General features: G+C 37.2%; 1 protein-coding gene across 1 annotated transcript in view; it reads left to right on the top strand.

The window, feature by feature from the left end:
* The window catches only part of DIAPH3 (diaphanous related formin 3), a 500,871-nt gene that overhangs the window by 213,472 nt on the left and 270,656 nt on the right, over positions 1-16,743 (top strand). Inside the window, exon 19 of the mRNA XM_077752451.1 lies at positions 11,947-12,042. Within this exon, the coding sequence (XP_077608577.1) occupies positions 11,947-12,042 (96 nt within the window). The remainder of the gene's footprint in view (positions 1-11,946; positions 12,043-16,743) is intronic.

Genomic DNA, 16,743 nt, shown 5'->3' with positions numbered 1-16,743 from the left:
TACTATGGTGTTAATGCTTCCTTGCTCAGGTGTCAGGTGGCCCAACATAATGTGAAGTAATTGAGTTAAAGTGAGATTTTCTAATAAGATTTCAGGTATTGGACTCCCATTAATGAAAAGTTTCTTCCCTTTCCCTTTCACAGAATGGTTCTCTTAAGTACTTTTTTTGGAGCACATTTGGTTAGTGTGCTAAAGATAAGATGTTTTTGTGAGGCAGGCTGGAGATGCTGGAAAATGAGTTGTTTTTTTTTTAACTCTGTAACTTTTAAATATAAACATTAGGAAGGAGGTAGAAATGTTGCTTGTGTTAAATTCTTAGGAGTTTTAATAGGAGTTTGAGAGATTGTACAATATCAGGGGATTCCTGAATCCTATCTTGGTTTAGGTCCTCCTTTTTCCTTGGTAAGATATATGTATAGGGATCCACAACAAAGGAAGACAAAGAACCATTTTATTGCTAACATGGCTTTTGTCTGAATATACCAAAGGCCTAAGCCTGGCTCCTTCTCTAGAACTCAGTATGATAGTTTATGTGGCAGCTGCTTCCGTGGGGCAAAGACCAAGGAGATGAGAAGGGTTAGTTTCAGTGCTTGGAAAATGTCAGGCTGTCTTCCCTGTGCTGACTCTTCAGGAGGGAAGGAAATAAAAGATGAGAGGCTGTACTGAACCTTTTAAAGTAGAGGAGTAAGAAGAGTGTGGCAAGAGAAACTAAGACCTTCCTTTCATGTAAAAGACTACCCTTACTTCCTCATTTGTCATCCCTGTTGACAGAAGAGTTGACCTGGCCTGCCATAGTCTCAGAAGTCTGAGAGCTGGACTGTGATATTCAAGAAAATGGAAATGCGGTTCGGTTCTTGAAACATAGAATTGCCCAAGAAGTAAACTCCTTGTACAATTTAGAGAGGTAATTCTGCATGAGATAAGGGAGGAAGGATTCTTCTGTAGCAGCATTGTGTATACCATCAGAAGCAGTCAGACTAGTGTCTGTGTTTGAGATGTACTATATGATGAATGAGCACATCCTTGTCCTTGAGCAGCTCTTGGGAAAGACCACATGCATTTTCAATGATCTCAGTTTGATCTGGTTTGGGAATTTGGGGGTTTCTTAGATTTATGTCTTTTCATTAAAAAGATTACCTAATCCCTACATTCATTTCTAAAGAAAAAGAGGTCAAACAAACATTATTAAAAAGAAAGTGGTTTGGGGCGTATGGTTGGCTCTGTTGGTTAAGTGTCAGACGCTGGGTCAAGTCATGATCTTGTGGTTCATGAGTTTGAGACCCACATTGGGCTCTGTGCCTGCTTCAGATTCTATGTCTCCCTCTCTCTGCACAACCCCCCCCCCCACCTCACACACACTGTGTCAAAAATAAATGAACATTAAAAAAAAAGTGGTTTGAAATCCAGCCGTGTATTTTTTTCTACTTTTTTCATGGTTAATTCACATAAAATAAAATTTTCTCACTCAAATCACATGTAATCTGCAGTCCTCTGGTATTAAGTACATTCAAATATTTGCACAACCATCACCACCGTCCATCTCCAGAACTTTTTCATCTTTCCCTGCTGACACTCTGTATCCATTAAACACATTTCCCATTCCTTTCTCACCCATATAAAAAAAATTTTTAAAGCATTTCCCTAATCATAGGATACATGAACTATGTCCTCCCTTAACCGCTTCCCAATAGTTGGGAGGTACATGTGGGACATTTGGTTTGCATACAGGAAAAGTGGTACACTTGGCTCTGAACATGAGCCAAGAGGATTGTATGACTAAGGAGGATTTACACAATATAAAATCTAGCTTGAAGGGATGATAATCTAGATGACTATCAAAAGCCCAGATTAAAACACAAAAACAAAAACATTCTAAGTTCAGGTGGTTGTAGAATAGGAAAGAGCCCAAGCTCATTGATTCTAGAAAATAGACCAGGCAAAGAGTGGAGCTGCAATTAGACCATTTCGACCAAGATGATCTGGAATACTAGCTGGGAGCATCTTTAATCTCCCAGGACTAAAGATTTAATAACTGAGAAATTGGGGAAAGGACTTGAATTTTCAACTGAGCTGTCAGAGATGGGAACATGAAAGCAGAGAGACAGAAGACCTATATCTCAGAAAGGCTGTATACAAAACGTTGAGTTGAAGTGAACAAATAACTAGTATTATCTCTACCTCCTCCTCTTTTACACATATACACATACTCACACACACTTTAGTTTTTGATCAGAGATGATGTGTATACTCCTTTCCTAGGGCAGTGCTAAGCCCAGAGGTGGAGACAAGTCCATGGTTCTTATTGTAGGAGTGAGGTAGCAGCTTTCTTTTTCTGATACTAAAACAAATGTTAATTGGAAACAGACATTGACATTCCACCTTCTGATTCGTTTTTTGGAAAAATAGAAGATCCTGAGGAATATAGGCATGCTGTCACTGAGTCTAATTAAGATCATGGTAAAATTCTGCTTCTTAAGCCTGAAATTCTTTCCCTTTAGGTTGGAATAATTGTCATTTTTATGTCTGATCACATTTCTTTTCTCAAGGTATAGATAATCACTCTGGCCATTCTGATGAATTTCTGTCTTTGTTTTCCTCATCCTCTGATACACCAGGGACGGTCTGCTCACTGTGTAGTATGGCGTTACTTCTTACCTGTTAGTTAATAAAATTTATTGTTACCTTTTCTATTCCCAAGTTGCTTAGCACTGTGTGTACAAATACTAATAAGTTGGCTTATTAAGTCTTTCCATTCTACAGCATGCTAGATATCCTGAATTACCTATGTCTCCTCATTTGGATTTAATCCTCCTTTTAAATTAGGAATGTACACTGAGTTCTCATTCTTTTTATATTAAGTTTTTCCCCCTTTAGCACATTCTCTTGTGTATGCATTAGCATGCCATGCATTAACTTTTAGAGTCTTTGCTCTGTAATTCCTTTTAGCAGGGATATATTTTTACATGCTAACATCAGCTGCGGATATATGTGTGTAGGTTGCACTGGCAAAAATAGTAGTTGGTAGAAAAATTATATTATATGAGTACATGTATTATTCCATGACCGAGAAACCACATTTAAGAACAACTCCTAGGGGCGGGTACCTACAGTGGGGAGACTTTGAGGATACATAATTAAAAAATTAAAAAAAAAACAAACAACGTTGTGATATTTTTATGAATTGTGATGAACCAAGAAAGATCAGGTGACACTGGGCCTCCATGGTTTTTGAGCTGAAATTTTTTTAATGTTTGTTTGTTTTTGAGAGAACGAGAGAGAAACAGGGCATGAGCGGGTGGGGGGTGGAGTCAGAGAGGGGGAGACACAGAATCTGAAGCAGGTTCCAGCCTCTGAGCTGTCAGCACAGAGCCTGAAGTGGAGCTCAAACGCACAGACAGAGAGATATGACCTGAGCCGAAGTTGGACACTCGGCCAGCTGAGCCCCCCAAGTGCCCCTGGGCTGAATTTTTAACTGTTGCCTGATTTCCTTTAGTTTCCCCTCTGACACCTTTGGTCCATTTAATCAAAGCTCATGTCAGTTTGTAACTAAATTAAAACATTTAACACCAAGATACGCATGACAAACAGACCTGACTGACTAGGTTATTTTTCTCCCCAGTGCGTGACTTAATAAAACATTTTGTTGCATATGTGAGTTTGAAGGATATTGATATTTTCTTTGGTTTGAGCTCCTGTTTTTCTCTCAGTCTTAGTTATGAGGGAGTGTTTACACACAAAAGGACCTCACGAACATGATTTATTTAGTCTGTAGTGTTAATACTTGAAATGAGCAGAATTGCTAAGTTCTGTGATTGCAAAAATGTCCTTAGGGATTTTTTTTCTTTTAATTTCTGAGAGAGAGAGAGAGAGAGAGAACACGCGCAGAGGAGGGTCAGAGAGGGGGAGACACAGAATCCGAAGCAGGCTCCAGGCTCTGAGCTAGCTGTCAGCACAGAGCCCAACGCAGGGCTCGAACCCACGAACCATGAGATCATGACCTGAGCCAAAGTCATGGATGTTTAACCGACTGCGCCACCCAGGTGCCCCGAGATGTACCAGTTTTTATAACCTGTCTTGATCAGTTTGTTATTTCATATGGGAATAAAGAGGGAGGAAACATACTTTTTGGTCAACTCTGTTGACTTCATTTTGAAGTATGTTTCAAGTTTTTATAAAGAGTATTCCCGGGGCTTTAATGATTCTTTTGTACATGCAGTAGTGATTAAAAAAAATAATAAAACATTAAAAAAATTAGATATAGCTCTAACTGAAGATTTGTGAAAAAGTGAAATCCTCCCTGTCTGTGTAAGATTTGAGTTATAGAGAAAAGTCCTTCAAGACTATTTGTTTAATGACATTGGTTACCATTTTAGAATGTCTTATAAAGAGAAATATGCATGTGTTTGCTACACTTTTGATGATTGCTGTAGTTGAAATAATCTATTACTCAGTATTTTAAAATGTTAGTGCACTAGCCGGTCTTCTTCTTCTTCTTAGCCTGAAATTGCCAAGCAGACATCTCTTTGCTAGTAAAAGACTCTGATTAGTTACGGCAGTCATATATTAATATTTGAATAGAAAGATAGCCTATCTGTTTCTGTGTTTATTTTCTGTGTACTTAGGTACATAGTCATTTATTTATGTGCCTAGAAATACTAAAACTGGGTTTGACAGATCAGATATGACTAAAGCTATTTATACTATTAGGGTTTTCAATACCAAAGCATTTACTTTGACATTTTGCCAAGGGGGTATTGCCAGCTTAAAAAATAATTCATTCCAAGTTTTCACTTTTCTTCTATATATTCCATATCTTCTGCCTTCAAGCCGCCTAAATCTTCTTTGAAATAATATTCTCCTATCACAGACACCAGTAGTGGTAACTCTCAGAAATCTATTTTCCTTTCCCAGCTATTAGATTATCCTCAAATTCTGATGCTTGAGATTTTCAGGTCCAGTCTATTCACAATATGTTGCTGGGTAACTGAATCGCATTCAGTTAGCTACCATTTGAAGACGTAGTGATGGGTGAATTCTTATTTTTTCCCTTTGGAACTATATATAATTTTCCATAGTGTTAAATCCTGTTCGTTGTACTCAGGAAACCAAGCATTTCTCTCTCCTCCCCCGGGTCCATTCACTTTCCCACTTTCTCTCCTAGTGAACATGGTCAGCAGGGAACAATTCTATCACGTGTCAATGAAAAGCTTAGAGAGTTTGCTTTTTCTGACATGCTGGGTTGCAGACTGCTGTCCTCCTGTGGAGTCCCTGCCTCAGAGGCTGCTCCTAGCCTGTGGTGTAGTGGTCAGTGCCCCGGTCCAAGAGCCAGCCGCCCCCTACCCCGTGGTGTAACGATGTGCAGGTAACTCATATACTCTGTTCTCAGGTACAGTACAGTAGGTACTTCATCGGTACAGTAAGGTGGTTAAACTTCATATTCAAGGACTGTCCTTCCGAAATCTGGACCTTATAAAATCTTGATAACTTTTATTAGCCCCTTAGAATCTCGGCAGTTAGAAAGCAAGAAGAAAAACAATTGCAATTAAAGCAAATTATCTTGACTTTATAGATGTCTTCCTGCCCCTACCTTTTACCCCACGTGAAGACTGTGCTAGGCCTCAGTTGTCATTTCCTAAGTCCATGACCTTTATTTCTATAGTTGAGTTGATTTTATTGGCTTCTCTCAGTGTCAGAGGGAATGCATATTCATTCTGGCACATGTCCTCTTATCCTCTCAAGGCTAGTGTAATCTAATGAACGAAGGTAATTTATTGTGAACATCTAACATGTACAATTTAAAAGCATTTGTGCTAAATGAATACTAGAAAAAAATTGAAATGTGTAGTATTTTACAAACATACTGACATGAGATACATTCCAGGAAGCACCAATAAAAAAAGAAGAAACAGTTACTCGTAGCATTCATTGACTTACAATACTCCATTATGGAAAGAGAAATCTGTGGTATTATCTTTTGTGTGGTATTACCTTAGTGGAGACTAGCTGCTTACACAGCAAGAACTGCATATTCTAGAATTTTTTTTTGCAGTGGTAAAATAATGTGTGATAGAATACGTGAATCTCATTCTTGAAAAAAGATTCCATTTTAATCAATCTGATTAGAACATAATGCAAAATGAACTGGAATAAACTGTATAACCGTGTGCCATGGAATTATGATTTTTAATGGAAAAAAACTTAGTATGAAAGCAAAGATCGTGAAAGGAAATTTCTTTATATAATTTTGCTGCTATTTTTGAAACTTTGAAAATAGAAAAAGAATAAAGGGGAAAATGTAATTAAAAAAGACTTTTTTAGTTCATGGCTCTTGGCAACATAGAAAGTTTTGTCATCTTTGACTTCACTCTGACATAAAACCCTCATAAAATGCAGCTAATGCTGTGTTAGTGATCAGAACCATTTTTGAACCGTATTAATCTTCTGTTGGAAAATGTCGTTTTACACAACATCTCTAGGAAGTAAGATTAAACACAGACCTCTAATGGCAAAAAAGCTAGATCACAAGTACAGATGGCACTAATAGTTTGACTTTATTTTTCAGAGTTTTATCTTACACTTGAGAAAATCTAGTGTTTTGGTGAAAGTGTTTTTTTTACAATAGCTTAGAAGAAGAGCTCTACTTATGAATGGGAAGAGTCCAAAATGTGCTCTCCTAGTGGCTCGTGAGCTGTGGTTAGGGACTCTGATTCTTGTCCCTTATGTCCTTGTCACTGCGGAGGCTGAGGGAAGGTTACAGGAAGGTAATTATTATCCGATTGCCTTCTCACAGCTCCTCTTACAGGTCTAGTGTCCCCAGATCTTTCATGAGGGATGTAAGCCACGCTGAGGTTCTGCAGTGGGGAGCTGGTGGACCTGGGGTGCAGGGCCTAATTGGGGATGCCAAGCCTGAGTTCCCCCTCAGGACCCTGCACTCTGTCCTGGCTTGTGTCTCACAGAAATGATGTCAACACAGGTCAGTGAAATAGGAACTAGGGTATGAACTTCATTTCCGCTGAAGAGCCTCCTTGGTTCTTACTCCTCCTGAATGCATCTTTATCATTGTTGCCAACATTTAGATCCTGCTTTATCAGGACCTTTGTGTAAACATTTTCACTGCTATTACACTGATTTGAGGCTGCCTATTATTTGGCTTCATTTTATTTTTTCAACCTCACTTTTAAATTATTTTCCCCCATGGTTAAGATTTTATCCAAATCAGTCACCTTGGCTCCTAGAGTGATTATCTGATTTCTACTGTTGTTGTTGTTTTTAATCCTTTTGTTCTTTTTAGAAAGCTTTACTACTTCATATTTCTTTGTCTATATTCTGCTAACTATTTCAGTTACATCTTTTCCCAATCATCCTTTGCCTATTTGGTAATAGGAGAAAAACCATAATTTCATTGCATTATGGGAATGCTGATACATTAAACTCAGTAAGAGTCTAATTTGTCATTTTTATGGAAAGGCAGAATTAGTTAAAATTATTTCAACCTCTCATTTGGAGAGTGAAGTGGTCAAGACTACTTAGTTATCGCCTCCTCCCCCACTTTTTTTTTTTTTTTTTTTTTTTTTTATGTTACACCTAACATTTTGAAACTAGTGGAAGGAATATTGGAAAGAAAATCTTGTGGTCNTCTTTTCCCAATCATCCTTTGCCTATTTGGTAATAGGAGAAAAACCATAATTTCATTGCATTATGGGAATGCTGATACATTAAACTCAGTAAGAGTCTAATTTGTCATTTTTATGGAAAGGCAGAATTAGTTAAAATTATTTCAACCTCTCATTTGGAGAGTGAAGTGGTCAAGACTACTTAGTTATCGCCTCCTCCCCCACTTTTTTTTTTTTTTTTATTTTTTTTTAATGTGACACCTAACATTTTGAAACTAGTGGAAGGAATATTGGCAAGAAAGTCTTGTGGTCACTCTTTTATCAGATCCACTGCTTGAAGTTTCTTGCCCTTAGTGTTCTTTTTCTCACTGTGATTATGGCGATAGCAGTCGGAGGAGTATTGAGGAGAATCATGTGAGCGATTTCAACAGCGTTCACTGTGACGCCTACTAGATGGTCAGAACACGCTTAAAATTAAGTTATTAGTTTGACTTTTTACATAATAGGCTAGAAATTTTTTCAGAATGTCAAAGGAAATTGGTGTTGAGAAATGAACTGATTAAAAAAATTCTGGACTTTTTTGCTGATGAAGATAAGAAAAATGTACATTTTCTAAAAAGTAGAGGATTGCTATTTGGTCAGGCTAAGGAAAGGAAGTCTACTAACATAATTTTTATTAGCCTTCATCTGAAAAGTTGAAACCTTTGGTCTTGTTCTATTAGTTAAATACTAGGAATGAGGTGACAAGAGTGTCATTTTTGGTGGCAACTGGAAAATCTGTGACAGTAAATGGACTAACTGGTAGGGCTGTTCCCTGTATCTTCATTCCAGATTTCCCTTTTCCACATTTGTACATACAGCCCCCTCTTGTACATGACTGTGTGGATGTACAAGAGCTTCTCAAACAGGACACATTTAAAACTTGAGTATTGAAAGCTGTTTCTCATTTCTTGCTGAATTAAATAAACACCATTATCATCCACCTGGTTACCCTGGGTGCCCCGGTCTTTTTCCTTTTGTGCGCAGGTTCACACATACAAGCCCACAAGCCTACATCCCACAGATATTTACTGAACACCTGCTATGTATGGTCCAGACCTTACTCTTGGTGCTAAGGATGTAATGATGAACAAAGTGTCTACATTTTAAAAGACCATTTTTGGAATGAGGGGAAGAAAGATAAATGTTAAATTTATAGTATGCAAGGAGTAAGTGCCTTGGGAGAGAAATACGTATAATGATGGTGATAGGGAATACTGGGTGGGGTTGCTGTTCCATAAAAGGCAGTAAGGGAAAGGAGGATTCTTTTGCTGCTTTGTGGTGAAAAGATTGTGGTCGGTCAAACCAGGAAGTAGGTGATGAGTTGAAGGCAGTTATGAACCAGGTGAGAAAGGATGGTAGGAAAAGTAGTAGCCTGGGAGGTGGTGAGGAGTGCTTATCTTAAGGAACATGTTTGACTTAGGTTGATTGATGGTTGCATATGATTTGGAGGGAATAGTAGAAAATAGGATGACTTCAAGGTTTTTGAGTTCAGCAATTACAATAAGAGCATTCCCATTTTTTGAGATGAGAAGAGCTGGTATGGAGGGGGGGGTGTGCACGCGCGCGCGCGCTTCGTTTTGGACATGTTACATTCAAGGTGACCATTAGACATCCAAGTAGAGATGTTGAGAGTAGGCCCCTGGGTATTCAGTCTGGAATTCAGGAGACAGATGTGGGCTGGATTCTGCTTTTGGAAATCATACCTTCTCTTCATCCCAGTTTCTGCTGCTATAGGTGAGGGCACCGTTTATTCTCCTTTGGATTTCTGTAACTCCCTCTGTCTTGACCTCCTACCCTTAAACTTTCACCACTCTTTCCATAGCCTGAGTTTTCTCTAAAATACCATTCTTTTGATGTTTGTCACATACTTAAATCTCAGTGGCTNGTGTGCGCGCGCGCGCTTCGTTTTGGACATGTTACATTCAAGGTGACCATTAGACATCCAAGTAGAGATGTTGAGAGTAGGCCCCTGGGTATTCAGTCTGGAATTCAGTAGACAGATGTGGGCTGGATTCTGCTTTTGGAAATCATACCTTCTCTTCATCCCAGTTTCTGCTGCTGTAGGTGAGGGCACTGTTTATTCTCCTTTGGATTTCTGTAACTCCCTCTGTCTTGACCTCCTACCCTTAAACTTTCGCCACTTTCCATAGCCTGAGTTTTCTCTAAAATACCATTCTTTTGATATTTGTCACATACTTAAATCTCAGTGGCTCCTCGTTGTTTGGAGGATAAAATCCAGACTTCTTAACCTGGCTTAAAAGGTCTTGCATGATGTGGTCCCTGCTTAGTTTCTGGTGTCATTTACTTCCACTGAATAGTCTGTGCTCTTACTGTTCTCTCTTCTTTCTGTGCCCTTCAAGTTCTTGCACTTTTAGATCTTCAAATACTATCCATTATCTGATCCTTCCTCCTCTCACCCCAAAATCTTCTCTCCTGCCTAACTCCTTTTCCCTTTCAAGCTTTTGATTAGGTATCATGATTAGGTATTATTTACTACATGAAGACTGTCCCTGATAAGTATGGGTTATAGGGTTATTCTTTATTTGACTGTGGTTATTACCAAAAGTTTACAGATATATCCATGCATTGTAATTGACATTTGCTTTGCATTTACCACTGTTGGTGTTTAAATTCTGTGAGGCCAGGATGTCTCTGTTTTGTCTAACAATGTGTCTGTATTGCCCAGGGCAATCCCTTTTAATTGGTGCTTAATATTCATTCCAATGAAAGTATAAATAAAGTTGCTGATTATAAAACATGTATGCAAAATTCAGCAAAGTTTTTATATTCCAGCAGTAACTAGTTACAAACTAGAGTGGAGAAAGGTAGAATTCACCACTCACTCCCTCCACTCCCCATCCCCATACTTAAGAGTATAAATTAGATATACTTAGGGCACCTAACACTAACAGTGAGTATATAGGTTGCCTACGAAGATCACTGTGCTGAGTTGAATAATTACAAACAGGTGTCATGTTGATGACTGGGGAGTTTGAAAAATTGTCAACATATCAGATCTCCTTGAATCTATTTATAAAAGCCTTGCAAGTCAAATGCAATTCAAATGAATTTTATTTCTGGAACTTTTGAATTACTCTAAGGTTCATGTGGAAAAATAAATGAGTGAGGAAAGGAAAGAAAATGTAGAAAGAGAAGAAATGATTTGAACATTCAATTAAAAAAGATATATCATGCAGTGCTTAAGACAATGATGATAACACAGGAGTTGTACTTAGATCAATGGAACAGAAAAAGAAACTCAGAAAAACTAATATGGGATAAAGTGTAATATAAAATTGGTTGATAAACAAGGTTGATTATTAATAAAATGATAGAGATCATTAATATTTAGAAAAATATAAAATTTGATCCCTGTTTCATATATGTAACAAAATATACAATAGTTTTTTATATAAAAATAACATAAGTATAATGTGCCCTCTTATATATTTGAGGACTCTTTTAGAAGCTACTTTCCCCAATATTAGTGATTTATTTGTACATGTCTAAAACACAGTGCTCCATTATTCTTTGTTATCAAGATCCTAATTTTGTAAGATGATTGGCTTTGACCAGAGGAGCTATCCACAAACACAAAAGAGAAGAAAGATGATAGGATCACTCTTAACTCTTAACTTTGACTATTCTTTACCTTGCTGTAGGGACCGGTCATAGATTGTCGTTTAGCATGATGCGTTTTTTTCCCCTCTAATTTTTTTAATAAGGAGAGGAAGTTAGATGAATTTATTGATTTTAAAACACTCAGATAGTAAGCTACGTATCAAATTTTGACTGGTTTTCAAAGATCTGGAAAACAAATAATAAACCATCTACTCTTCCAGTTTAGAATGAGCTACATTTTTATATAAGCACAGTATATGAGACAGAATATAGCTGTGTGTGTTTGCTTAGTACTCCTAGAGCTAACTTCTTAACTTACCCTAAGTGTAACTCTGTTTATTTCTGTAATTGTGTGCTGTATACTGTTCACATGAGCCAGGTGTACTTGTTGTTATGCCCAATGGTATTGTTTTCCATAATGTACATCAATTTTATTTTTATTGTTTCTGTTAGACCTTCACATATTTCCTCTTCACGTATCTTACTCTCTTTCTAGCCGAAGAACCACCAGTGCCTATCTGAAGCAGTTTAGGCCCTGGGATGTCTATTATTTTTATAACCATGTTATTTAAAAGATTTGCATCTTTTTTATGTTCTGTGATAATAGTTCACAACCTGTCCTTTTGCTGCTGAATGCCTTACTGACATGGATCTATTCTTGCTTTTACAGAGAGGAGAGACGAGGAAGATTTGGAAGAGAAGAAAGCTATTAAGAAAAAAATTAAAGAGCTTAAATTTTTAGATTCTAAAATCGCCCAGAACCTTTGTACGTATCAAACTTCAATACTATTACATTAGCAAAACACTGGAGGTGGTTCCTTTAAATTATTTCATTTTCTTTATGACTTGTTTTACACTTTATGTTATTTTAATATTTTATTATTTGCATAATAACTTCAAAGATCATTCCTTTAAGCAATTTATGAGTTAAATTCTTCCAAATATAATGTACATTAGGAGAAAAGCTAAGGAAAGGATTTACAATGAAAGTATATCTTCTACAACTGAAAAAAAAGGCTACTCTTTGTCTAAGCATGTAAATAACTAGGAATTTAGGTGACCACATCATATTTAAAAAATAGTAGTGGATTATTTCTTTTATACCTCTGAATCTCTATTATCTTTGATACTTGATCATACACAAAAGAGGTTGGAATATTAATGAAAATTAGGATGATGAGAAAAATGAATTCCATTATCCCATCTGAGCAGTTCAAAGCCTTTCCTCAAAAGTAATGACTGGAAATATTTTAGATTTAATTACTGCTACAGGAGCTAAATACTTAGTATAGAATTGTCTTTCTGACTCAATTACTATGGGAGAAGAGGGCAAAGAGTTTTGCTTCCAACTCATTTCTAACTGCAACTTAAATGCATCAAAGATAGTTTGCTTGGAACTGAGATAATAGGATGTGTATATGTTATTTTCTGATATTACAAGAGGGATACAATGTGGAGAATCTAGAGGCATGAAAAGTTAACATGGCTTTTAGTCTGCCTTTCAATTATTACATGCCTCAAGAGAGCTTTTAGCAAGTATTGGAACAAAAATTCTTTGGTGAGAGGATAAAGATCCATGCTATTGATTAAAGAGGGAATTATGTTAGAGGCAGTACGTGTGAAAGACAGAGTTGATGTTCCTTTTGTGCAGGTTTTGGGATCTCCTTCCTTTCCTGCTTACTCTGACAGAGAACCGTCTCTTTACTGCAGGATAGGCAGGCCAGGATCCCCATGGATAGTGTGTAGACATTAACGACATTGGCCAAGATACTCCTGTCTGTTTCTGGGACACAAGTTGACACCTTTGAAGTTAGATATCATCATGTGACTTGCTTGGGCCAATGATAGTGTAAGTGGAGATGAGATAGCTTTTATGTAGGAGCATTTATTGGTGGTATGAGAAACTCCAGTGAACTTTCCCCTGTACCCAGTATGGCGGTTACAATGGTGTCTATCACCCTGACGAGAACATCGTAAGTAACAGAGCTCTGTCTTTTTGATGTGTAATGGACATGTAGTCTGAATTAGAGATAATTTATGTGTATGTGTATGTGTGAGCGTAATTAGACTACTGAGATTCTGGGGACTGTTACACGATACAGATATTTCAGAGACTTTCCCCCATAAAGGAGCATTGTCTAACTTCAAAGCATTATTAATTTAGATAGACAACAAATTCTGTTATCTGTGATGTGAAAGAGATAGATTTTCCTCAAAAGTGTCCATGACCAGAATTACAAATTCCTAGTCTTGACTCTAAACAGCCTTGTTAGGGGTCCTGGAGAAATACCATTTTACATGGATTTTTTTTTTTAATTTCAAAGGAAAGAGAGACAGAGTGAGCAGAGGGTCAAAGAGAGAGAGAGAGAGAGAGAGAGAGAGAGAGAGAGAGGGAGAGAGGGAGGGAGAGAGGGGAGAGAGAATCCCAACCAAGCAGGCTCTGCACAGTCAGCATGGAGCCTGATATGAGGTTTGACATTAGGAACTGTAAGGTTCCTGAGCTGAAGCTGAGTTGGATGCTTAGCCAACTGAGCCATCCAGTTTGGTTCCTTTTAAATAGAATTCTTTTTAGATGGGTCAGCCATGATAAGTTAGCTTATCCATCCATAAGTTAGATATCCATCTCAAGGTTGAATAATTGACTTTAGCATTATTTACATATGACAGAACATGTACTAAATGGGATTTCAAATTTAATTGCAATGGTTAATAATTATTGATTGCCTTTATGTGCTAGTTCTACATTTGGCTCTTTTTATCTTTACTACAACCTTATCACATAGGTCGTAGCATTGATGTTGCAGATGGTTATAGCAGTTCAGTGACTTGAATAAGGTTGCCTGTTTTGAAAACAATAGGTATAGGGTATAGTATTCCTGTGTAAAGATAAAAAAAAAAAATCACATTGTCATGGAGAAGGATATTGTTTGTCTTTTTTGCTTTAGCTGGAGGATATATCTCCATTCATTTCATTGTTAAACACATTTTAAAGTAGAAGATTGAAAAGTCCAGAATTTATACCATTCATATTATGATGTAACCCTTTCCTGGATTATTCCTGCCCTCTGTGATTGTAGCAAGTGTTATGATTTAAGCTTTAAGAAGCTTTAGCAACCTATAATCTTGACCATAATTATAACCTGATTCACAGCTGGTTTTTGTCTATGAAATTCAGAGTCTTTTGAGATACTGAATTGTGAGAAGAGTCTTGCCACTTAGAAATCTGAGATACTTTCTCTTAGATTGCGCTTAACTGAAATTTTGAGGAAAGCATCTCAAATCTACTTTTATTTACCTATTTATTCACAAGTGTATTAGGTTCCCTATGTTTGCGTTCAGAAACATTTTGCAGAGACCCTGGGCTGAGCATAAAAGATAGAATTCCAGCCACTGTAGGATCAAGAGAGGCCTCAGGAGTTTTACAAGGTTCATGTGCTTTACCAGATTTTTGGACTATTAGAGCTATGAACCTATGAATTTAATGTAAAGGTTTAAATATTTATAAGTTCCCTTGAAGAAAACATGTGTGACTGGTTCCAAAATCTGCCCACGTTACGCTTCTTCACTGAATCCCAAGCTTCCAGTGGGATCTATATAGCCACATTTTAAAGGCTAAGATGTATGTTAGTAAAAATACTCACTTTAATGGGTCTTTTGGAGGCTTTAAATGTGGTATCTCCTATTCTCAGTGACTTGTAATTTGTTTTTTAAAAGTCTGTGCTTGTCTTCTGAATTGTGTGTTATACGTTAGGCCATTTTCAACTCTTCTCTTTTTGCCCTTAGTTAGAGCAAATGTTTGCCAGAAACTTTATTCGTAAACTATATTAAAAAAACATAGTTCCGTCTTAATAAATGTAGGTGTTTAATATGCATGTTATTTTAACCGTAGAGTATTAATACCTGAAGGCAGAGGATGAATTACAAATAGAGAAGAAAGTAAAGGAACAAATTATGTCCATCCACACAGTAAACTCTTGTGTTAACATTTTTATATAGTTGTTACTATATTAGTTATGTATATTGTGTGATTTACATTTGTTTTTATTATTAATTACATAAATGTGCTAGTGAGATCATAGAAGGCTTTTATCTGCAGTTTTGTTTTGTTTTGTTTTCATCTTCATGACCACCTACACTTCTGACAGCAGTTGTTAAGTGTGGGGTTCCCCAAGACCCCTCTTAAATATGATGGTTTACTGCAAGGACTCACAGAACTGAGAGCTCTTTGATTCATGATTAAAAGGTACAGATTAAAAGCAGCCAAGGGAAGAGGCACATGGGGCGGAGGCCAGGAGGGTTTGGAGCATGAAGGTTTCAGCCATGGACAGCTCTAGTTTCTCCCAACAATGATGTGAAATAATACTCACCAATTATGGCCAACCAGGGAGGCTCACTTAAGCCTTGGTATCCAGTGTTTTTACTGGTTCTTGGTTTTGGGTGAACTTTTGTGTGACTGATCTTAGTTTTCAGACCCTCGAGAAGACAGGTTAATACTGTGTGATCCAAAATCCCCTCCATAAGTCACATTATTAGCATAGACTGTCTAGTGTGACCCAGTGTCCCCAGTAAACAAAGATACTCTTATCAGGCAGGACATTCCCAGTGCTTTTGAGAGTAGCTCCCAGGAGCCACACCTCACTTGATTAAGCTTAATCTGTTACCACAAGTATGCCGCCTTTTTGCCCCCATGCATATTCATTTAGAATTATTTTAATTGTTTTTGTTATGACATATTCTCAGAGAATATATAAAATGCATGTTACATTTAATGATATAAATCAAAAACCTTCAGCTAAAGAAATAGAACAGGACTCATACTTTAGAGACTTGTATGTGACCTTTTCTAATTTTATATCCCTTCGTATGAGAAGTGTTATTCGTGTAAATCTTGGTTTAAGTATTTTGCTCCTTTTCTTTAGAGTTTTACCAACCATGTACATACTCCTAAATAAGTTGTTTAGTTTTTGACTGACTGAATTTTATATACACAAAATCATATTATATTAATGGATCTGGCTGTAGAATATTCATCTTTACTGCTTTTTTTTTTTTTAAACACATTCATAGAGTGTTATTCATTTAACCCTTGACTGACTTCTGGGTTGTTTCCCATATTTGGTGGTACTAAGGCAAGGTGTGGCAACCTGTGGCCTTTAGGCTAAATCTTACCCATTGCCTGTTGGTTAAAACAGTCTACCAGAGCTTAGCCAGGACATTTGTTTACATATTGCCTGTGGGTGCTTCTGTGCTACAATAACACAGTTCAGTAGTTATGACAGAGCCCCAATAGCTTAGAAAACCTAAAATAATTGCTATGCAGCTCTTAGCAGAAAAAGTTAGGTGACTCCTGCTCTAAGTATATACCTGTTCAGTGTTTGTACCAATTGATTGTTTGTACCATCATTGCCTGAATGTTCCTACTTCCTAACCTTACCAATGCCTCATCTTTTACAAGGTTCTAGTGTAG

Source organism: Crocuta crocuta, unplaced genomic scaffold (genome assembly GCF_008692635.1).
Source record: "Crocuta crocuta isolate KB4526 unplaced genomic scaffold, BGI_CrCroc_1.0 scaffold376, whole genome shotgun sequence".
Taxonomy (NCBI): Eukaryota; Metazoa; Chordata; class Mammalia; order Carnivora; family Hyaenidae; genus Crocuta; species Crocuta crocuta.
This window is presented reverse-complemented; position numbering and strand designations above follow the sequence as displayed.